The sequence below is a fragment of the Cyclopterus lumpus genome, chromosome 19, assembly GCF_009769545.1.
Source record: "Cyclopterus lumpus isolate fCycLum1 chromosome 19, fCycLum1.pri, whole genome shotgun sequence".
Taxonomy (NCBI): Eukaryota; Metazoa; Chordata; class Actinopteri; order Perciformes; family Cyclopteridae; genus Cyclopterus; species Cyclopterus lumpus.
Window position 1 is genome coordinate 16,215,423 of NC_046984.1, and position 21,518 is coordinate 16,236,940.

At 44.4% G+C, this 21,518-nt stretch overlaps 3 protein-coding genes across 4 annotated transcripts; 2 read left to right on the top strand and 1 right to left on the bottom strand.

Moving 5' to 3' along the window:
• The first annotated feature begins 1,081 nt into the window (after window positions 1–1,081).
• g6pca.1 (glucose-6-phosphatase a, catalytic subunit, tandem duplicate 1) lies at window positions 1,082–3,107 on the top strand. Its single transcript, XM_034559343.1, has 5 exons — window positions 1,082–1,299; window positions 1,380–1,489; window positions 2,122–2,227; window positions 2,347–2,462; window positions 2,596–3,107. The coding sequence occupies exons 1-5, from the start codon at window positions 1,082–1,084 to the stop codon at window positions 3,105–3,107; spliced, it is 1,062 nt and encodes a 353-aa protein (XP_034415234.1).
• A 1,770-nt stretch (window positions 3,108–4,877) lies between these two features.
• On the bottom strand, window positions 4,878–9,766 carry psme3 (proteasome activator subunit 3). Its single transcript, XM_034559108.1, has 10 exons — window positions 9,259–9,766; window positions 8,039–8,071; window positions 7,865–7,927; window positions 7,538–7,642; window positions 7,397–7,445; window positions 6,840–6,958; window positions 6,524–6,660; window positions 5,958–6,012; window positions 5,628–5,714; window positions 4,878–5,527 (listed from the first exon to the last, which is right to left on the bottom strand). The coding sequence occupies exons 1-10, from the start codon at window positions 9,298–9,300 to the stop codon at window positions 5,447–5,449; spliced, it is 771 nt and encodes a 256-aa protein (XP_034414999.1). The 5' UTR covers window positions 9,301–9,766; the 3' UTR covers window positions 4,878–5,446.
• nbr1a (NBR1 autophagy cargo receptor a) lies at window positions 9,587–20,279 on the top strand. Of its 2 annotated transcripts, none has more exons than XM_034559090.1 (22): window positions 9,587–9,710; window positions 10,151–10,213; window positions 10,898–10,916; window positions 11,065–11,087; window positions 11,311–11,493; window positions 11,926–12,003; window positions 12,087–12,310; window positions 12,832–12,951; window positions 13,163–13,465; window positions 13,883–14,042; window positions 14,223–14,471; window positions 14,996–15,103; window positions 15,229–15,304; window positions 15,423–15,533; window positions 15,724–15,903; window positions 16,687–16,842; window positions 17,288–17,442; window positions 17,601–18,130; window positions 18,394–18,479; window positions 18,691–18,778; window positions 19,002–19,101; window positions 19,937–20,279. In XM_034559090.1, the coding sequence occupies exons 1-22, from the start codon at window positions 9,609–9,611 to the stop codon at window positions 20,123–20,125; spliced, it is 3,303 nt and encodes a 1,100-aa protein (XP_034414981.1). In that variant the 5' UTR covers window positions 9,587–9,608; the 3' UTR covers window positions 20,126–20,279. The 2 variants fall into 2 exon arrangements, with proteins under 2 accessions (XP_034414981.1, XP_034414982.1); XM_034559091.1 differs by having other exon boundaries at window positions 19,010–19,101; window positions 19,937–20,048.
• The last annotated feature ends 1,239 nt before the right edge of the window (window positions 20,280–21,518 follow it).

Genomic DNA, 21,518 nt, shown 5'->3' on the forward strand with positions numbered 1-21,518 from the left:
CTTTGAGAGACAGAGAGAGACAGAGAGAGAGAGAGAGAGAGAGAGAGAGAGAGAAATCTCAGCCCGGTGCTGTGTGACAAGAGAAAAACAAGAGTGCTGCTATCAGTGACACAGCTGGTTGGTTTTTATACAGCGGAGGGGACCCAGCACCCAAACGCATGCTCGCGCTGAGCTTTGGACCTTGCACATGTGCAATAAAAAAAAAAAAAAAAGTCAGGAGAGTTTGGTGCGGTTTTGTGACGCAAACATGTTGAAAATATTTTTATTTTTTTTTAAAACAAGACGTGAATCGGCGTCTTTGTCCTCGGGAGGCAAACTGTTTGCTCAATAACGTTTTCACAGAAAAGTGCACCCAAAAAAAAATTATATTTTTAAACGTCAACCACAACCTCTCTCTCTCTCTCTTTTAATACCCTCTCTTTCTTATTCGTGCACTTGAGTCATAATTCATCAGTTGTGTAATTGTGTGTTGTTGTTGTTTCTTCTTTCTTTTCGATGATTCGGGGGGGGGGGGGGTAATCCATTCGTTACATAAGGAGATCAATGATTACATTATTGGCTCTGGGCTGAAGCGGAGGAGATAGTCACTAATAAAACAGAAGGGCGCAGATTGTCTGTGGAGACCCCCCCCCCCCCCACGCCCCCCCTAGATGAGCTCATATTTGATCTGGTTTTGAGGGACAGGATGTCATTATCGTCCCCGAGTGGGAAGACACACACACACACACACACGTGACGCACACTCCACACACTCTATGGGACATGAGTTTGGATTATTAATTAGATAATTGGATTTTCACAAGCTCGAGCATGGAGCATTTAAATAATAATAAGGAATCTGTGATATCCGTTCGAGGCAGCTGATTTCCGTGACGATGGATTTTTTGTGGGCACCTCGGAGGGTGTAAAGGTTAAGGAACCATGTCTGCAAACAAGTACGCCCGGCCTTGAGTAAAGTCCGACGGGGGGACCACACAGAGTCCGGGACAGGAGGGGGACTGTCAGGCCTGGAAAGAGCTCGGCAGCGGCCTAACCGACCAGAAAGGGGACCCCGGGTTTTGGCCCAGAGGTTTGCGGTATCATGGATCTCCTCCACAGCTGGGGGGTCGAGCTGGCGGTCCACCTGCAGACCGCGTACGGCCGGTACGAGGGCCTGTTCGGCCTGGCGTCCGCGGTGGCCGACCTGCACACCACGTTCTTCTTCTTCTTCCCGATCTGGTTCCACCTGCGCAGGGACACGGCGCTCCGGCTCATCTGGGTGTCCGTCCTCGGCGACTGGCTCAACCTGGTCCTGAAATGGTAGGAAAAAAAAGTGCAAAGAGAAGAGTTGTTGTTGTCGTTGTTTTTTTTAGTTTTCTCGGGTGTTTCCCCCGTGGCAGGGTTCTGTTCGGGGAGCGGCCGTACTGGTGGGTTCACGAGACCCGGTTTTACGGAGCGGGGCCGGCCCCGTCCCTGAAGCAGTTCCCCATCACGTGTGAGACCGGACCAGGTACGGTTCATGGCAGACCTGCAGTGGATCACATGCCGAAGACCTGATTGATCCGCTCCGTTAGATCCTTGTGTGCTCGTGGCTTTTTTATGAATGAACGTGAAGGTTGTGAACTCCAGTATGTTGGGCTTTGTAGAGATTTTAATTTGGGTTTGTATTGCGCAATGTCTCCTTTTCGTTGATTTGTATTTATAGAACGATGGAAAGTCCGTTTACTAAAGTCCTGAAGCTCAAAGTTATAATTATCTTCTTTTTTTTTAGTCCACTACATTTCAGAGGGAAATATTGATCAAACAATCCTATTTATTTATTTATATGGCACCTTGCAATTTTTAAGTGATTTTACAAAAGACTAATGCACTATATTAAGTTGTAGAAAATAAAAATCTTATTTAAAAAAAATATTAATTAATTAATGCCACATTGAATAAATGGTTCATTGTAAAACAGTAACAAATAATAATAAATAAATATTAATAAAAAATAAAGTAATAAATAAAATATGTATATATATATATATATATATATATATATATATATATATATATATATACTAGAGACATTGCATAAAATCAGACTTAATAATAAGCAATAAAAAAAAGCCTGAGATTTGAAGTCTGAGTGTGTTGCAGGAAGCCCTTCGGGTCATGCTATGGGGGCAGCTGGGGTCTGGTATGTGATGGTGACGGCGCTCCTCGCCATAGCAACAGAGAAGCGATGCCCTCCGTTACTCTACAGGTGAGTCTGTGGGAAGTCAATCACTCACCTCTCTCTCGCTCTCTCGCTCTCTATATATATGCATATATATATATATGAAACATTTAAAATGAAACATCTTGTCACTCCCTCTGCGACAGGTTCTTGCAGCTCGGCCTGTGGGGGCTCATGGGCCTGGTGGAGCTGGTGGTCTGCACGTCCAGGGTCTACATGGCCGCCCACTTCCCACACCAGGTCGTTGCCGGAGCCGTCACAGGTCAGTCCGACCCAAAACACTGCAATATTCATACATGTTGTAGGGATGTGAATGTGTATTTGTGGCTCCGATGGTGGTATCCATCACTCACCTGAATGCTGTACTGGAGCTTCTCTGTCTCACCTCTTCTCAGGTGTCCTTGTCGCTGAGGTGGTCTCAAAGGAGAAGTGGATCTACGCCGCCTGCATGAGGAAGTACCTCTACACGACCCTCTTCCTGACCTCCTTCGCCGTGGGCTTCTACCTCGCCCTCAAGGCGGTGGGCGTGGACCTGCTGTGGACCCTGGACAAAGCCCAGAGGTGGTGCGTGAGGCCCGAGTGGGTCCACCTGGACTCCACGCCGTTCGCCAGCCTCTTGCGCAACATGGGCACCCTGCTGGGCCTGGGCCTGGGCCTGCACTCGCCCCTCTGCTCCGAGAAGGCCGAGAAGAAGAGGAGCGGCGCCGGCTTCAAGGTGGGGTGTATCGTCGTCTCCTTGTTTCTGCTGCAGCTGTTGGACGGATGGACGTTTTCCCACGAAGACCTCCGGACTTTCTATTTCCTGTCTTTCGGTAAAAGCGCGGTCGCCCTTCTGGTCCCGACCGCGCTGGTTCCCCGGGCGCTCGGCTGGATTTGCAAAGGAAAGAGAGACGACAAGAACTCGTGATTTCGTGTCCAGCTCGTGGAGGTTGAGAGTCAGTTACGAGTTTAATTTTCTACGTGATAATAAATTGGAAAAGAGACGGCGTCGTTTGCACTTCCTGTTCGCTCGTCTCAAAGTCAACGTGTCGAAAATCAGGTCTGAGTTTAACACACAATGAAGACAATTTAACCTTTTACGACATAAAACACGAGAAGTAAACGCCCCCTTTGGTGTATTCAGAAGCTTTTATGCGTCCTCCTTTAGCTTCGTGGTCGAGTTCATTTATAGCCGCTAACGTTAGCTTCTCACTTCTCCTGATTGTGTTCACGCTTCAAAAGCCACCCTAAATGCAGTCTTTTATGCTAAGCTAAGCTAACAGGGGGCGCCACACTTGACATGAAAGTGGCTTAAATAAATCTCTGGGAATCAAAAGCTTTGTTGTTTATTCGGCCTCTCTGTCTTTTTCTGGTCTTCACTCATTGCAGACTCAGAAACTTAGAACACAAAAGTGTTTTTTTTTATATATATATATATATAAATAATAGAATAAAAACAGTTTTTTATAACCACTAGCTTTCTGCGAAGACCTATTTATTTCACCGAATGTCCCAGACGGACAGGAACAACCATTAAACATTAACCCGAGCACGCTGCCGTCACTCGACGGCCCCGCAGAGTGACGCCCGCCACCGACCACGAAGAGACGCGGAGGGTCAAAGGTCACGAAAGGCCAACGCGTGCTTCCCCCCCCTTTGAGGCTCCGAGAGCGACGCCCAGATCAGACTCTGCAGCTCTAATTCTCCTCATGCTATAAACCGAGCGTAATGATATGAAATGATTTTAAAAATCTAGTTTTAGATATGAAAGTGTGGTTGATCTCAGTTGTGCACGGGGGAGGGGTTGATGACATAATACGTGCGACATTTCCCAACTGCTTATCTCAGAGGGCCCTCTCTGATGTTTTCCGGTGCTTATCTCATGAAGCCATATCTATATGCTGCTGTATGACCAGCGGCTGCATTGAGACGTAGAGAGGAGGGGAAGGGGGAGGGGCTACAACTGCATGGGGAACATTACGCAACCCTTTTCTGTTTACATCAGTTTACATTTGTCGGCTCTCACTCGGTGGTTCTTCACCACCGTCACGATGTACAGATCTAATTTCATCACTACTTTCTCATCAATAGTGCACACGAGTGTTTCCCAAATAGATTTGACCTCGCTGAGAAATACTTTAAAGTCTGCACAGATATTACGGGGAAAGCTTGGACTGAAAAATGGAAATGTTATGTTCGTACGAGTATCTTATATTCTTATTTTGGTCAACTGGTTTATAGGTTGTTGTTGAGCAAACTATCATGCAGCAGCATGCATCCTCTTCTCCTGTCGTGTATGAATAAGTACTTTCTGTATAGATTATTAAAAGTACTTTAAAATGACTTTGGAGTTGCTCCAGACGTGTGAAGACCGACTGACTCGTTATGTACTGGCATTGTCAGCCAATAAAATCGATTTTCTGGAGGGATTAACATTTGAAACATTACATTTTGTTCTTATTTATAAAAACTAACTGCACACAATACAAAGAAAATAATCAATCAATCACATCCGTGTGACTTGGCAGTTGTGTGTTTGCCATCGTGTACGTCATGAACATAAACAGTGACATCTGCAGGTCAAGAGCAAACACAGCAACACATTTGCACATTAACATCTTGATGTTTAAATAAAGACACCGATATCCAATATGCTCATTTTTGCAAACACACAAATGCAAGAAATAATTCTCTTTCATCAGAAAAAAATAAAAATACGTTTTATTGAGTAGAATGAATGCCTCAACATGAATTATGAATTTTCACTGAAAACGAATAATCTAAAACCTGCTTATGCAACGACTGTATTGCGTAATTCATAACATGTAGAACTTTCGGAAGAAAAGCGGATCCGCTCGACAACAATCCTCCAGATGAAGAAGTCTGACGTGAGAAAAATAAAACGTTTAGGGAACGAAAAACAAGCCACGCGGCTCCGACGAATTATTCTTAAATGAAAACAATTTCACAAAAGATCTCAGGACGAAATGTTTAATTTAAAAAAAAAAAAAAAAAATCTACGATCTGTCTCACCGTTTTCCTTCAAAAGTTTTTTTTTTTTTTTTTTTTTTTAAAACAAGAAAAATATTTTACTTTTAAAACAAAAACATGTGCGTTGTCTCCGTCTATGGGAGCGATGTTTTTGTACTGGGTTGTGTTGATTGTACTGAAGTGGGTAGTCCAGAGGAACGGGGCTGCTGTAGCTCAACAGGCATGGCGAGGAGGCGGAGGGTGAGACGGGTGGAGGGTGAGACGGGTGGAGGAACATCAATACAACGCGTCTGTGTTACTGCTTCGAGGCTTCTTGATCTTCTCAATGTTCTTCAGGATCATGTCGTGTAACGTCACCTTCACAGAAAAATAAAGAGACATTGAAATCATGTAGAAAATACAGCATAACAACTCAAATATATATATATATATATATATAAAAACAAATATAACTTACGTATTGATTTCTGAGCTCAGAAACTATTATCTTCAGACTGATGTATTCCTTCTCATCAATCTCGGTTACCGTGCGCCGATAGTCCTCCTAATAAAAACAACATTTTTAAAGTCAACGTCAAAAGTAATTCACCTAATTGCACAGTTTGTAATTTCTTGATTGGTACACTATCCAACTCTTTTTTTTAAGTTACAAAATATCACGTGTGAAAAAAAAAAATCAGTTACTTGTGTTTCCGTAGCAACACTGTTTAATATCCTTCGCATTCCGTCTTTTGTTCTCAAAAGTATTTTCTACTTTGTAATTATTTTTAAAATAATTTTCACTTACCACATGTGGATATTTAGCTATTTTAGAAACCAGCTTTGCTCTCGTGATGTAGTATCTAGAAGTAAAAAGGAAAAAAAAAACAAAGTTATGGCTCCGACAGCTAAACTTGGTAAACAATGCAGAACCAAACGTGTAAATAATGAAAGAAAAATAAATAAATCTGCTTCCGATTCAAAAACGACCTTCATTTGAGTCATAAAAAGCCCAACACACCTCCGTAGCGCCACATCACGATGAACTCTAAAACACGCCCACTTTACAGCGGTCCAATCAAAAGGCTCAGGGTTGGATTTAAGTCCCTCTTGTCCTTTGCTCAAATATTATGTTAAATTATGTGAAATAAGTCACATTACAGAAACTACAGACACTCCAGCTTCCATTAATGTAACTGCTTTGGGGTCAATTCTTAATCTAAAACATGTATATTTTAAGTAATGCACCAAGTTTTGACGGTTCCTTTTTTAAAAACTCTTCCGAGTAAAACCGGTATTGTCACTGAAATATCGGCGACGTGGCACCACGTTCACGCCTCCTACTTTATCATGTACAACACGGTTAAAACCAACCTCGATATCTGGTCGAGGTAAGACGCCGCCTCCCCTTCAACTGTTCTCAGTTCAGCGACCGTCTCCTCCTGGATTGACACTCCGAAGTTGTTGCCGTCTTCTATCCTGGGGATCAGCAGCTGGACCCACATTTTGACCTGTGCAGAGGAGCAGAAGGGTAAAATAATAAAATTAAAAGATAACCGCTAAGAAAAAGCTCAATGCAACATCTGTATTTAACTGTTCTACACTTATTTTACACATTTCCAGCTGTAACACCCCGTGCACTCAAAGTAAAACATCCCTGAGAAGGTTCTTGGTGGAAGACATTACGTACCGTGTTACATTTCTCTATGAGTGTCCGGATCTCTGGTTTGACCTTCTCAATGAGTTCAACAAGGCTTCCGTTGCTCTTCATCATCCCACCGGGCATGACAAAGACCTTGGTGCCCGTCACTGGGCGAAGAAGGAAAAGAGGGCGAAATAATTAAAAAGTTGTCCCAAAAAAAAAAAAAGGAGCCGGGAATGACGGATACATCTAAATAAAATAAAAAGGTCTCTTTGTGTCGTCACACTTTTCTTGGTTGACTTCAACTAAACAACATGTACTCGATGTTTTTGTTAAGCAGATTTAGATTTAGTTTCCAGAACTGTCCAAAACTTCTCAAGGCCTGGGAATTGCCATTTGTGAAATTCCACGACTACAGGCGGTTTTTCAACGTGCACTGAACTATTATAAGAGGATGTCACACAATCTTCTGTCGTGCAAGAAATAATGTGTAAAAATTCAATATTCTTGAATCTGGAATATACTTAAAACCGCGTCCATCCAGCCAGACAATGTGTTCTTTCACTTTAAGTCTATTTGACCTCACCAACAGCCTTTTTACTCACCCTTGTCCTCCCCGACTCCATCCTCGAGCCTTTTCTTTTTGGCATTTTGCTGTGAAACAAGATAGAAATTAGGCTCCACTCTCACCTCAGACGTGATTGTAAGCATCGAGGATTCAATTCGGCGCTCTCATGGAGCCTCACCGCTTCTAGTCCGTCATGCAGGCTCGAGAGCAAGATGGGGTCTGGCAGCGTCAGGTTTATCTCCGAGTGGATCTCCTTCAGGTCAGCGATGTTTATGATTGGATCCTGAGAAAACATCAAGGACACTAGCTGAGCTTTCTTTCCTTTACAAATGATGCTCTGCGCCTTGAACACTGCTCGTCTTTGTCACAACTTTAAACCGTAGAAACTCAACTACACAGTTTCTCGTTAAATTTCCAAGAAGCTAATTTAACCGTGACATATTCAAACAATACTTATGTGTAAGACTATACATTGTGCATTTACTTGAATGAACCCGTAACTGACCTTTAAGAAGTGATCAAGCTCCAGCAACTTCTTTGGGAAAAAACTTGAAACTAATTCTTCTGCCTGAAAGAAATGCAAACGTTCAGCGGCTTGAAAACCCAAACGGTGTCGATAGCCGCGTGAGAAACAGTGGTCTCGATATACATTTGGTTTGAGGCGTTAACCAACACTTACTTCTGAAGTGATACGTTCCCTGAAAGCATCGACCTGCAAACATAAAAAGACAAGAGTCCAAATATCAGAGCAGTTGCAACAGTCTATATGTAAATATGTAAAGTATGCAGTACTTTCAGTGGTGTAGTGCTTTTACTTGTGTAACGATAAAGGATATTAACAACGTTAACGCTACCTCTACTTCAGCAGCTCCTTACTACATGTCTGTGGTGTGGAACATGATATCAAATACAACGCCAGGAAGAGCGCTATCTTCATCTGGAGAACCAAAAGAGGTTAAAAGCCTAGAATTCCCTGGCTTCAAATTGTCTGATTAACTACCTTGATAAGGTAAAATATTATGGACATTGTATTACAGGACAGATGATATTTACAGGCAATGTGAAGACGTCTCTTTTTTTACTGCACACTTGTGGTCTAATTACAAAAAAAGAAGCCTACAGATACTTCAAGTTGTATCATCTTGATTGTATTAAACATAGTTTAGTACATTGGTAGGTTTATGTATTTTAATTGTGCTTTTGTATGTATTTTACTCTATTTAATGTTTATCTGGACCCAGAGTCTGAAATAAAGTGTGATTGTTTGGTTGACATTAGCACTCTCTAAATGCAGCTAGAATAAATGTGAACAGCTGTAACATCATAACATGGCGCAGGTATGAGAAGGCTAAACTTGGTAGCTCAGGCCCTTTTTAGGGGACATGAACTCCTTCAAATACCACTGCTATTTTTACGAAACACGCCGTAACGTAAAAAAGGTCCCGTTACACCGACACGGGGCTTAACGTTACCGGGACCCAGCACCTGCCGGGGAGGTGCGACAGCTGCGTTGTAGCACGCGGGGGGGTAGGAAACGAAGCCGGCTAGCCGCTGTTAGCTAGCTGCTAGTAGCCGGTTTATCGGTTAGTTAACTGGCGACTTTTCGGCTGAAACGCGTCCGTTGTTGTCGTAGTAAAAATAAAAGAACCACGTGGCTGTTTAATATTTATATAATATATAAATATGATGTATACGAGAAGGTTTGTCGGGACTACGACCACGGACGCGTTCGGCTGATAGTCGCCGGTTTAACAGTGTCGCGTGATGGACCGTTACACCGGAGTTCTCCACTAAAAACGTGGCTAACACGCTAGCAGGAGAAACGGCAGCGACACGTCGTTCAACGTCAACCGGGTGTTTTTCTAAAAAATAAATTTAAAAAAAAAACACAAACATTACCTTGATTTTAATTTCATTGTCCACCTTGAGAAGTGAAGACATCTTATGGACTCAAAATAGGCGTAAAAAAACCCGATTGTCCCAACAGTTGTGGCTTATTTTTTTTTTTTCTCCTGCCAGCCACACTTGTGTGAGCTTAAAGATGACGTCGATGACACGCGACAGCCAGGGGGGGGGGGGGGGGGGGGAGGAGAGTGCAACTGCGCACGCGCAGAAACGTCACCGTATTTTTCTTCGACGCAGCTGACGATGTAAACAAGAAAAGACAGTCGAGGGCAACAAGGGGGATCAAACAAGGCCCCGGCGTCGCCGCAAATGATAGCCCGGCGCGCGCTCGACAGACGGCCGACATGGGGCCGCCCGTTACGATTAAAGTGAACTTCCGGGGCAACGTGAAGAGGTTTCTGGCTCAGGATCTGGACAAACTGGAGTGGGAGTCCGTGGAAGCCTGGGTGAGCTACTGATGCTAATGCTGCTAGCCGCGCGCGCGCTGGCTAAACGCTGGCGCAGTTTGGGTAGAAACGCAGGCCCCGGATGTGGCCTAACCACACGTAAACAATAGACCCCCCCCCCCCCCCCCCCCCCGCACCTCCTTTCTGAAGGACACTCGGTACAGGTGCGACCCAAAATAACGTACACGAGTGGGGGATCTTTTTTTCTTTTTTTTAAAAAATATTTTTATTTCGTAAGCTAGCTTCCGAGGAAATAGGAAACGAGAGGGCTTCTTCAGCTCGCTGTGACGCGTTTGCTCAGCAGCTAGAAAAACCCGTTCTGCCCCATTATTGATGTTTTCCTGTCACGTGTGAGGCGGTGACATTAAAAAAAAAAAAAAAGAAGAAAAAGAAAAAAAGTTTAATTAATTGTGTTGGATAATCGTCTCTTTGTATTTCAGATCAAAGCGTCTTTCGGGATCAACCACTTTCAAGTGAAATACTTCGATGAGGATAATGAAGAGGTAAGGGAGTGTATACAAATGTGTGTATTTACCAATGGTGCAATGAGAACCAGTATATTTTGTGCATGTACTTGAGTATTTCCATTGTATACATTTCTGAAGCCGACGTAGTACTACATTAATTTGGCAACTGTACAAAATATAGATCAACTGACAAATTATTATGGATTAAGCTAAATTAGATCTGAGGTATTTATCTGTAGACAGTGCAGGTTATTACAAATACAGCCTAACATTATCAATACAATGGTAAAATATAATATATAATACGGTAGTTAATGTATTACAATGGTACAATACAGTAAAAAATAGATACATTCATTACAAAAGTAGCAGATACTTTTATATAAAACAATGCAGGGATGCGGTAGTATGATTACTCATTTGCTTTAAGCAATTTCTTAATAAGTTCATGTTTTAAAGGTTAGTCATTTAGTGCGTTCTCTTAATTAAATGAAAGGTAGCGGCTCTGACTTGAAGGAACTGCCCAACCTTTATTGTTCTACTCAGACTCCTGGTAGTTGCCCTGCAGCTACACTCCTTACTCATTAAAAATAGACTTTATTATAGGAAGAAATCTTTAATTATTATCCATTAATATAATATATGAAATATGCCTGAAATGATAATGATGTTTTGGTTCATTAACTCATTATGATCTCATTCACTCTTTTCAAATTCCAGATTTGTATAAACAGTCAAGGTGAGAAAAATACTTTTTCTGTTTGATTATTATTTTAAAGGGTAACGCTAAATATGTAAATTGCAATTGTTGCAGCATCTTAGAGAACACTGAACAATACTTATCGACATCAATGGTCAACTTCCTGTTGATTTTCTTTTCCTTTCAGATGAATACGAAGAAGCCATCAAGGTACTGCGACACGGCTGGATTTCTGTGTAATAGTGAAGCTTAACTTCAGCAGCACATAACGACCACACGAGAATACAGGAAACTTTAAACATTAATAACATCAGCCAATGCATGATGGGAAAGAAAACACCTCATACATCATATAGAGGCAGGATGGACGTTGTGAGTGTGTAAATGTGTACTTGTTGTATGTTTATGGGACGCTTGTTTTACCCAAACACAGAGCGCAGAGAAGCAGGGGAACCAGTTGCACATGAACGTGTACAAGATGAAAGGTCAGGCCTGCGGCGGCCCGCTGAAGACGGAGGTGAAGGAGCTGAAGGGAGACCTGAGGCCTGCGCCTCCTTATCCATCGAGGGTCAAGACGGTGGACAAGGGCACACAGGTCACCCCGGAGAGGGAAGCTGTAAGGAGATTCTCCTCTTCCTCCTCGTCCTCCTCTTATATCTCTCTCACGTGTGCAGAGACTCGAACGTTAACGCGTTTTAATGTTTTACATCTCGCGCTGTGTCACGAGCCTCTCGTCTTCCGCGCGGTGATGCGGCTGGCGGGTGTAGTTCGGTTGAAAGAAAATAGTCCCGACAGAAAACTGCTCACGACAAAGTCTGTGCGATTATCTTTAGTGATTTCTGAAAAGACACATTGCGTTGTAGTGCACAAAACCACCTAAATTGAATGTCTGGAGCCATTAAAAGACATGTATTTTTGATTTGGGGGTGGTCTGATCCCAGTCTGTCATTGACGACATTTATCTGTCATTAAAGGAATTATATATCATAGTCGATGGAATATATAATGGAACATGTGTTTGATGCCGGCCTGATGTATCTTGATACAGGTCCCGGTAAAAGACAACAAGGGGAACAAGCCAGAAGACGAGCCCCCTCCAATGTGGTTTAGATCATACATGGAGAAGGTACGATTTTAAATAATGTATTTTTTTTTATTATAAAAAGGTCATGTTTAGCGTCGACTGACATCAACTCTTTGTTTTGATAGTTTAAAGACGAGGTGGTGAAAGAGGTGGTTGAGAGGATGTGCAACGACTTCTCTGGCCAGTGTTGCACCCACAAGTCATCCGACGGTCCCCTCGAGGCCACCGAGGCGGTCTGCGGTCCCATCGGGCCCCGGCCGGGCCCCTCCATCGCGGCTGGATCCCTCGGCTACACCCCGAACTGCAGCAGCTGCAACAAACTCACCTCCGAAGGGGCGTACAAGTGCAGGTAGGAACACATAACTGTAATCTGAGGGAGACGGGTGGCTTATATACACGATCCAGGCGGCAACCTCCGGTTCTGAAGAGGGAAGCCGATGCGGGAGTGCATTAGACCTGCATTCCTTTTACTGACCACCAGGGGGCGACTCCTCCGACTGTATAGAAGTCTAAGCTTCATGTGTTAAAGCTGCATTCTCTCTCCTGACCACCAGGGGGCGACTCCTCTGTTTGTATAGAAGTCTATATAAATGACTCTACTTCTCTTGATGTATTCCCTCAGTAAACATTGTAAACATGAGTTTATGGTCTCAATCTCTAGTTTCAAGTCTTCTTCAATACAGCACAATGTTCATTTAGTAAGTTATGGTCCATTTAGAGTAAAACAGACCATAACGAGGAGTATTCTTTTGTGCGCTACCAGAGCCGTGTACAGCACGTTGACTATGTCCACTTCTTAAATACGGCCTACGACCGTATGTTCTGCGTGTTCTGTGTATCAATGTGTTCTGTGGTCGTGTCCCCTGCCAGTGTGTGCCCGTCCTGCATCCTGTGTGAGATGTGCAGACACAGCCACGACCCCAGCCACAACCTCGTGAGAACCAAGACGCCCCTCTCCATCCCTGAGCATGGAATGACGGGAGAGTTAAGGTAAACCCACAAACCCCCCCAAGAAGACTTTTGTACTAGCCCCTCTTTTGCCGTCACTTCTTTCTGCATAAAATAGAGAAAAACGTAAATTGCTGCTCAGCAGCTAGATTACTGTAATACTGAAATGTGAGTGCGCATGTGTTTCTGTTCTTGGAAAAATAAAACTTTTGATAGTCAACAAATAGGTGTTCCTGATGACATTTCAAACCAGGTTCCCGAGGCGAGGAGACAGGACGGTGCGCAAGGCCGAGCGCCAGCGCCTCAAAGCCGAGAGGAGGCAGCTCCGAGCCGAAGTGAAGGAAATCAAGAAGAAACTGAGACTGGAGAAGAGGGGAATGCCGTGGAGCGGGCCCTCCACCTCCGGCAGAGCCAACCTGACAACAAACATGGCGTCCGCGTCCACGCAGGTCCCGGCCCCGCCCCCACCCGCCGCCTCAGACACAGCCTCAGGTCCAGCCCCAGCCCAAGGTCCCGCCCTTGCCCCGGTCCCCGATCCCCAGGCCTCCAGTCCAGAGTAAGCGGCCACCTCGGGAAGGGCGTCCGACATTGCTGGGTACCTCGAACCCAGCATGGATGTTATAAAAGTCTCTCTCTCTCTCCTTTTTTTTTTTTTTTTTTTTTTTCTCTCCCAAGAAAAAGAAATCAAAAAAATATTCCATCTTTGTAATCTAGTCTGTATGAGTGTGTCGCTGGCTGCTCTGGGGTTGGTGGAAAAATGTTGGAACTACCTCAATGTGAAAACTGCTGCTGCTGCTTCATAGATTTTCTAAGAAAAACAAAAATTGCTTTTGAGCTGCAAAAAAAAAAAAAAAAAATCTGGGGGTCCTGCTTTTTTTTTTTTTTTTTTTTTTTTATTCGTAGAGAACAAAAGAGATGGATGTTATAAGAAACCAGGGCTATTTTCAACAATGCTCTGTACACTTGAAACTAGGGGTCCCGGGGTCTCGCACACGTCTTTGGTTCCCACTATGGCCGCCTTCTTTCTGGATGAAAATCTGCCGGACGGCACCCGTCTGGAGCCGGGAACCAAGTTCATCAAGTACTGGAAGATGAGGAACTCGGGCACTATCAGCTGGACCTCAGAGACCAAGGTACCCCCCCCACCCCCCCCACCCGCCGAGAGGACAGCTGTGTGTGTGTGTTACTTTCCTGCCGAGTCTTGTGTAATTTATGTTTTTTTCTTCGCATGTTTATTCCTATTTTGTGTGTTCTGTGTGTGTGTGTGTGTGTTCTGTATGTGTGTGTGTGTGTGTGTGTGTGTGTGCACCCAGCTAGTGTTCATGTGGGGGAACCTCGGCCTGGCGTCGGAGGGGAGGCGCGAGGTGCCGGTCCCCTTGCTGCTGCCGGGACAAGTGGGCGTGGTCAGCGTGGCGTTCGTCGCTCCCGTGCTTGAGGGCACGTACACCTCCCACTGGCGGCTGGCGCACTGCGGCTGTCAGTTCGGCCCGCGCGTCTGGTGCAGCATCGTGGTCGCCCCCGGCGACGGCCGCGGCGCTCTCGGGCTTCAGAGCAAACGACCGGCAAGTCTTAGATATCCGATGACGCGCTGTGCAGCCGCAGAGAGAGAAAGCAACGGTTGACGGCAACGGTTGACACTGTTGTCTTCAACCGTTGACGTGCAGCTTGTAGATTCACTCAAGTGTTGTACCCAAGTACAATTTCTGAGGTACTTTTATGCTGAGAGGGAAATACTTTTCACCTACTTACTAGTCATAGAAAAAAGTTTTTTAAAAAACCTTGTTTTGATTAAACTATTTAACCATCAACTAACAGTCGGTTGCCGGTTCTTTACATTTATTTGTCAAATACTTTGCAGATTAAGTTTGTAAAACATCTTATGAAATGCAACAAATTGTTCTGAGTCATTTCCAATTTTATTTTTGGATTTGTGAGAAACTCATCCAGAGAGACGGGGTACCCGTGTGTTTGGAACCCTGTAGTGGAACCCTGTAGTGACGCTACAGGTGGAACCCTGTAGTGGAACCCTGTAGTGACGCTACAGGTGGAACCCTGTAGTGACGCCGTTCTTGTGTGTGTGCTTCAGAAGGAGGAGGAGCAGGAGGCAAGGACCCAGGACAGCGGCCCCGGTCTGCCCATAGACCTGAACCACGAGGACTACTACTTCCCCTCGGTCGACCTGCTGACTGCACAGGTGCACACACACACACCTGCCGCACACACACACACCTGCCGCACGTAGTCTGCCCCGCCTCCGGCTTTGTGTTTGATTCGGTAGAACGGCGCTCACACGGCGCTCGTGTCCTTCTGTCATTTTAGGATCTGCTGTCGTTCGAGTTGTTGGATATAAATATCGTGCAAGAGTTGGAGAAGGTTCCTAACAACACACCTGAAGGTGAGTAATGAACGATGCTCGAAACACAGGTTTCAAATGATGTGACAGAAGGTTCCTTCTTCTTCTTCTTCTTCTTTTTTTTGTGTATAAACTGTGTGTGTGTCTGACTGCTTTGTAGATCTGACTCCCTGCATATCCCCTCTGCCCCATGATGCACCTGTGCTGGAGAAGGCCATCATCGCACGGATTAAAGAAGAAGCCGAGGTCATGGGGGTCAGGAAGCTTTTTGGTAAGACCGGTTCGAGAGGACTTCGTGTGTGTGTGTGTGAGAAGCAGAAATTCTTTTTAACATTGAGCTAAATTTTAAAGGGGAACACCACCAATATTTTATTTATTTTAGGCTTGTTAAGCAAAACCTCTAAATCTCAGATTGAGTTGCATTGTGGGTAATGATTCTTCTTTTTTAATATCTCGTCCAGGAGTCAAACTGAGGCCGCGGAGGGAGCTGCTGGAGCCTGTGACCCAGGAGGAGGACCGGGAGGAGGAGATCAGCGGGGCCCAGTTCCTCTGCGAGACCGTCATCCGCTCCCTCACCTTGGAGGAGGCCCCCGATCACAGACCCCCCCGCTGGGTCCAACACAGCAGCCACAGACCACAAGGTGAGGAGCCCCTGTGTTGTCGTACGCTGCCACGTGCAGCATATTTAGCTTGTAGCATATTTAGCTTGCAGCATATTTAGCTTGCAGCATATGTAGTTTACAGCATATTTAGCTTGCAGCATATTTAGTTTACAGCATATTTAGCTTCCAGCATATTTAGCTTGCAGCATATTTAGCTTGCAGCATATTTAGCGTGCACCATATTTAGCGTGCACCATATTTAGCTTGCAGCATATTTAGCTTGCAGCATATTTAGCGTGCACCATATTTAGCTTGCAGCATATTTAGCGTGCACCATATTTAGCGTGCACCATATTTAGCTTACAGCATATTTAGCTTGCAGCATATTTAGCGTGCAGGATATTTAGCTTGCACCATATTTAGCTTGCAGCATATTTAGCGTGCACCATATTTAGCTTACAGCATATTTAGCTTGCAGCATATTTAGCTTGCAGCATATTTAGCGTGCACCATATTTAGCTTGCACCATATTTAGCTTACAGCATATTTAGCTTGCAGCATATTTAGCTTGCAGCATATTTAGCGTGCACCATATTTAGCTTGCAGCATATTTAGCTTGCACCATATTTAGCTTGCAGCATATTTAGCGTGCAGCATATTTAGCGTGCCGCATATTTAGCTTGCAGCATATTTAGCGTGCAGGATATTTAGCTTGCACCATATTTAGCGTGCAGGATATTTAGCTTGCACCATATTTAGCTTGCAGCATATTGAGGCACTCAGACGTGGGTTTTATTTACTTTTTTTGGGGGTTCTTTCCAGTTGTTTCCCGGGGAACCAGCTTCTGCTTGGAGAGAGCCGTCAAGGTGGAGAAGACGGAGACGGTGCAAGAAGGAAGTGAGGAGATCTGCGCCATTGGACTTGAAAGTTCAGCTCTGCCTCTCAGCCAGGTCGCCCAGGAAGAGGAGACGAGGACAGGTGAGAGGACCACTTCCAGGATTCCATTTATTTCCAATTTTCTCTTATTGTTTTTCTAAATTTTTCCCCTGTTGAATACTTTTTTATTTATTTTTAAACGGGCGTGATTTAACTATCTTAAAACATTTATGGTAACAATCAGTGAATACGGGTCTCTTGAAAATCATCCTCCGTCCCCATCATCCCTTGCAATTGTCCCTAAAATGTCTTTTAAAAGCTTACTCAGGACCAGCAGGTTTCCTTATTCAAAACTTGTAATCACTAATAAGAATATAGACAGTTTTCCGCCATAAATCAGAGACGCTTCAGGTCCGTTTGTGGACCTACATGGACCCCCTTTGGACACACCAGGTCGGGACACTGGTAACCTTTTATAGTAATGGGCTTCATCTTTTTAAACCCTTTTATATTTGGTGTTTTTTTGTTTGTTTTCCCTCTTTTTCAGTTCATCTGCCGGAACCAGCAACTGGAAACCTGCATGTCAGTTCACAGCCCGCTATCGAGGACGAAGAGGTCCCGGTCCTGGAGGACGTGCAGAGCGTGAGGGACGTTCACGAGGAGAAAGAGGAAGGCGGAGCCAAAGGAGAGGACTGGGAGGAGGTGAGGTTTTCAACCTTCATATCCCAACGCTTGTGTTTTTAAAGAACTGGATTGTACATTTGTTTTTAGACGCCACAGAAGAATGTTAACGTTTAGTCGTTCTCCTGTAATGACGTCCACCATCATCTTCTCCTCCTCCTCCTCCTCCCGTGTCTCAGGTCAGCAGCCAGACCTCCTCGGTCTCCTCCTGCGAGGATTACATCATTGTCCTCCCAGACTGCTTCGACACCAGCCGGCCTCTGGGCGAGTCCATGTACAGCTCGGCCATGTCGCAGCCCGACGATGCTGCAGCCGACGTGACCTCAGCCGAGCCGGACGTAGAGCAGCTAGAGGAGGAAGAGGAAGAGGAGGAGGAGGAAGAAGAAGAGCAACAAGAGGAGGAGGAGGAGGAGGACGATGACGACGACGATGAGGAGGAAGAAGAGGATGAAGAGGAGGAGGAGGAGGAAGAAGAAGAGGAGGCGGAGTCTGACTCCGAGTTGGCGCCGCTGAGAGAGAGGCAGCAGGAGGCGCCGCCCGTGACCGCGTGGCCTCCGGCCGTCCCGCCGAGCCACAGCAGCGTGAACCAGATGCTGTGCGCCTCCCAGACGCTCGACGCCGTGACGCTCACGCCCGAAGTGGTTCCGCCGCCGCCGCCGCCGGTGCTGCCCGACCTCCTGGCGCCCCCGCCGACCCTCTACTCGCCCAGGTGAGAATCAGTCCAATGGCCCCTGTGTATTGAAGGAAAAAAACATAATATGTCCATGTTTTGTGTGTATTTAGGTACTTTTATGTTATCTTACCCAAACAGTTGGGTGAGCATCCCTCTGGGAGCCCAGTCTTAGTGGTATGTCAGGTGGAGTTATGTAAAAATAATATCTTCTTGCAGCGATACCTGCTTGGAATTGATAAACAGAAAGGGAGGAACATGCATGCGTCATCAAAGACATTACGGTTTGCTTCTCGTCTCAGGTCTGAGGCCCTGTACCTGGCTGAGGACCCGAGTCCTCCGGCCTGCGATCCGTACGAGCCGCACCAACCACGGGTCCACCTAAATGGTGAGTTTCACTCCGTTGAACCGCTGGATAGAAGAAGAGGTTCATTTAATGTCACTTCCTTTTTAGAGAGGAAGTGAAATAACACGCACACGTTGTGTGATGTGTCGCTTCAGCAGAAGTCTGTGTTCCTCCTCTAATATTCTGTGTGTGTGCGTGTGTGTTGTTTCCTTTTTTTTTTTTTTACTTTCCTTCTCTGACTTCTGCTCCGCAGTATCATCTGGTCTGTCGAGATCAGCCGGCTCAGCATCCAGTGCCTTTGAGACGTACAACCCCAGACCCGGCAACGCTCTGCAGCCGAGGTGCATTAACACAACACGGAAAAAATGAAACTCCCCGTTTCAGTTCCTCCTTTTTTTTATTTTGTGCGTGTTTCACACCATCTTTTTTTTTTTGTTTATGCCACAACCGGATCTAATAACTTTCTCACGCAGAGTCTGTATAACCAGTGTTCGATGAGCTTAACTAGGACGCGGCGGTCCTGTTATGTATCCCATAATAACCACATCCCTGTCTTTACACAAGGGGCCAAGGAGGCATCACGGAGGGACTCGTCAAGGGGGCCCTTTCTGTGGCAGCGTCCGCCTATAAAGCCCTCTTCACTGGGCCAAACTGCTCCATACAGGTACGCCACACAGAGCTGCATCATCAAAACTATATAAGTTTATTTTATTATTGTTTTACAGCGATTTAGGCTTTTTATTTATTTAGTTTATCGCTATGATTTCTATTGAAACTGTTAATTTTGCACTTTAGTTCTGTTATTTCTTTTCATTTGTCAATATTTTTTTATTTTACTCACACAGGCTTCACCATATGGTTATTTTATAGGGAACTTTTTATTTATTTATTCATTTATTTATTGAATTTATAGAATATTTAGTTTCTAGTAAGTAAGTAAGTTGATGATTCACACCAGTAAATAAAACTCAGAGCTTTGCAGAGATTTTCTCAGGAGAGTTGCCCAAAAAAATATATTTACCAACGTGGGAGAAACATTTCCCCAAAATGATGCAATAATCTTTGCAACATTTAAAACAAAAAAGGAAATCCTGATCATATTTAAAGCAGGAAAATAGCTACTGATGTATATTTAATCCAAAATGGATGATAATGCATTTAATATCTGAATAATAACGTGTTTTAATGGTGTTTTTGTCCGTAGTTTGACAGGAAAGTTAGACAGAGCTTCCTGCCAACTATAATAATAATAATAATAATAATATAATAAGCTCCCTTTTAAGTAAATAAAAAGTTAGCTTTATGGCTGAGGAAACAAAAAGTAGTTACAAGGAGGTTCGAGGCTAGATTTATGTACATTTTATTAAAAAATGATGTTGAAATGCGTGATAAAACTGGCGGCCATTGTTCCAGTTCGACAGGTTTTTTGAGGGGATTTGGACGGACAAAGACATTTAGGCACTTTTAACACCCTTCTGTCCCCCCCCCCCCCCCTCCAGCGAGGCATCGACCCGGCCACCAGGCAGGACCCCTCCCTGATGGCCATGCTGCTGGAGATGGGCTTCAGGGACCAGCGGCTCAACCAGCAGCTGCTGAGGAAGCACGGCTACAGCCTGCTGCACACCGTCAACGAGCTGGTGCAGATGGCCGAGGACGGCCAGAGCAGAGCGGTCAACGTTCAGCACTGAGGGGGGGGGGGGGGGAGGAAGATGATGACGATGATGAAGAAGATACAAAAAAATGGCTACTGTAAAAGGGTTTGAACATAATGTAAAGATGATTTTTAGATTACAACCCGCGTATCTCTCTCACCCTTTTTTTTTTTTTTTTTTTTTTTTTTTTTTTCTCCAGCATTTAGCTTTTATTTTGAAAAACCGGTGTAAAAGAAGAGACAACAAAGAAAAAAAGTAATTTGTAATCGGTGCAATTGATTGATTGATTTTACCAAAGGGTGGCCTCGTTTATTTGGACCAAGCGTAACAATAATAAAGACAGAAATGTCACTTAACGGAAGAAGAAGAAAATGTGAAAAAATTAACGGCTTCTCCTGCCTTTTTTTTTTTATTATTATTTTAAATTTTAGCTTCAACGTTTTTGACAAAACTTAACACGTTTCGTGTAAATTATTATGAATAGCGCTCGACCTTTTGACCTTTTGCCACGACATGTTTACCCCGGGGGTGTCAGAGGGGTAACAGTGTGTGATTCAGCTCTTCATCTTCGTGTTCGTATAGCTGCTAAATAAAATAAACAAAAACAACGAGAACAACAAATATATTCGAGACCTTTTTTTTTTTTTTTTCGTCGACTTATCGTAGTGAAATCTGCCTAAAAACAATGCAATCTTTTTTTTTTTTTGTCCTTCTGTATCCGAGTACTGTTATTTTAGACGTCGACCTGTGGAATGTATACAACAAAAAATAAATAAATAATAACGATAACAAAAACGTCCCCCCCCCCCCCGAGCGGATCACCGCTTTCGGGATGTTTTTTTTTTTTTTCTACTGCTTTTTAGGAGACGCCTGCGTGACGGGTGAGAAGGCTTTAGAGGTGAGTCGTGTGTTCTCGTGGTCTTAGCACAGTCACGGTAGAAAAATAGTCCGCTTGGCGTCATCGTTCAACAACAACAACAACACCAACACCCCCCCCCCCCCCCCCCCCCCCCCCCGCCCCCCTCCTCCTTCATGTGACCTCATCCACCACTAACACGAGCCCGTGATGTCACTAACTACACATTCCTCTCTCATAGTGAAACCAAGTGTTTTATCTCATTGCTTTTATGATCATTAGTTTACTGAAATATAGACGTGTGGTGATTTGACTTCTCCTGTGTGTGTGTGTGTGTGTGTGTGTGTGTGTGTGTGTGGTTGAGGATTGTTTGTAACCATATCTTCTTCTGTTGATTGTTAATCCTTTTTTTTTTCAAAGATTCACGCTCGAGAGAATAATTCAGAATATATCGTACTATGCTTGTCAAATTATTTCCTCTCGTCACAGAAGTGTGTGTGTGTGTACATTAAAAATTCCCTACTACTGTCAACCCGCCAATAAACTATTTGCACATCTCTCTCGTGTGTGTGT

Coding starts and splice junctions, on each gene's coding strand:
- g6pca.1 (XM_034559343.1), top strand. CDS start 1,082: ATGGATCTCCTCCACAGCTGGGGGGTCGAGCTGGCGGTCCACCTGCAG. Junction 1,490..2,121: donor CACGTGTGAGACCGGACCAG/GTACGGTTCATG, acceptor AGTGTGTTGCAG/GAAGCCCTTCGGGTCATGCT. Junction 2,228..2,346: donor TGCCCTCCGTTACTCTACAG/GTGAGTCTGTGG, acceptor CCTCTGCGACAG/GTTCTTGCAGCTCGGCCTGT.
- psme3 (XM_034559108.1), bottom strand. CDS start 9,300: ATGTCTTCACTTCTCAAGGTGGACAATGAAATTAAAATCAAG. Junction 6,959..7,396: donor TGGAGTCGGGGAGGACAAGG/GTGAGTAAAAAG, acceptor TTCTTCGCCCAG/TGACGGGCACCAAGGTCTTT. Junction 6,013..6,523: donor TACCTCGACCAGATATCGAG/GTTGGTTTTAAC, acceptor TTTTACTTCTAG/ATACTACATCACGAGAGCAA.
- nbr1a (XM_034559090.1), top strand. CDS start 9,609: ATGGGGCCGCCCGTTACGATTAAAGTGAACTTCCGGGGCAACGTGAAG. Junction 15,904..16,686: donor CAGCAGCCACAGACCACAAG/GTGAGGAGCCCC, acceptor GGTTCTTTCCAG/TTGTTTCCCGGGGAACCAGC. Junction 17,443..17,600: donor AAGGAGAGGACTGGGAGGAG/GTGAGGTTTTCA, acceptor CCCGTGTCTCAG/GTCAGCAGCCAGACCTCCTC.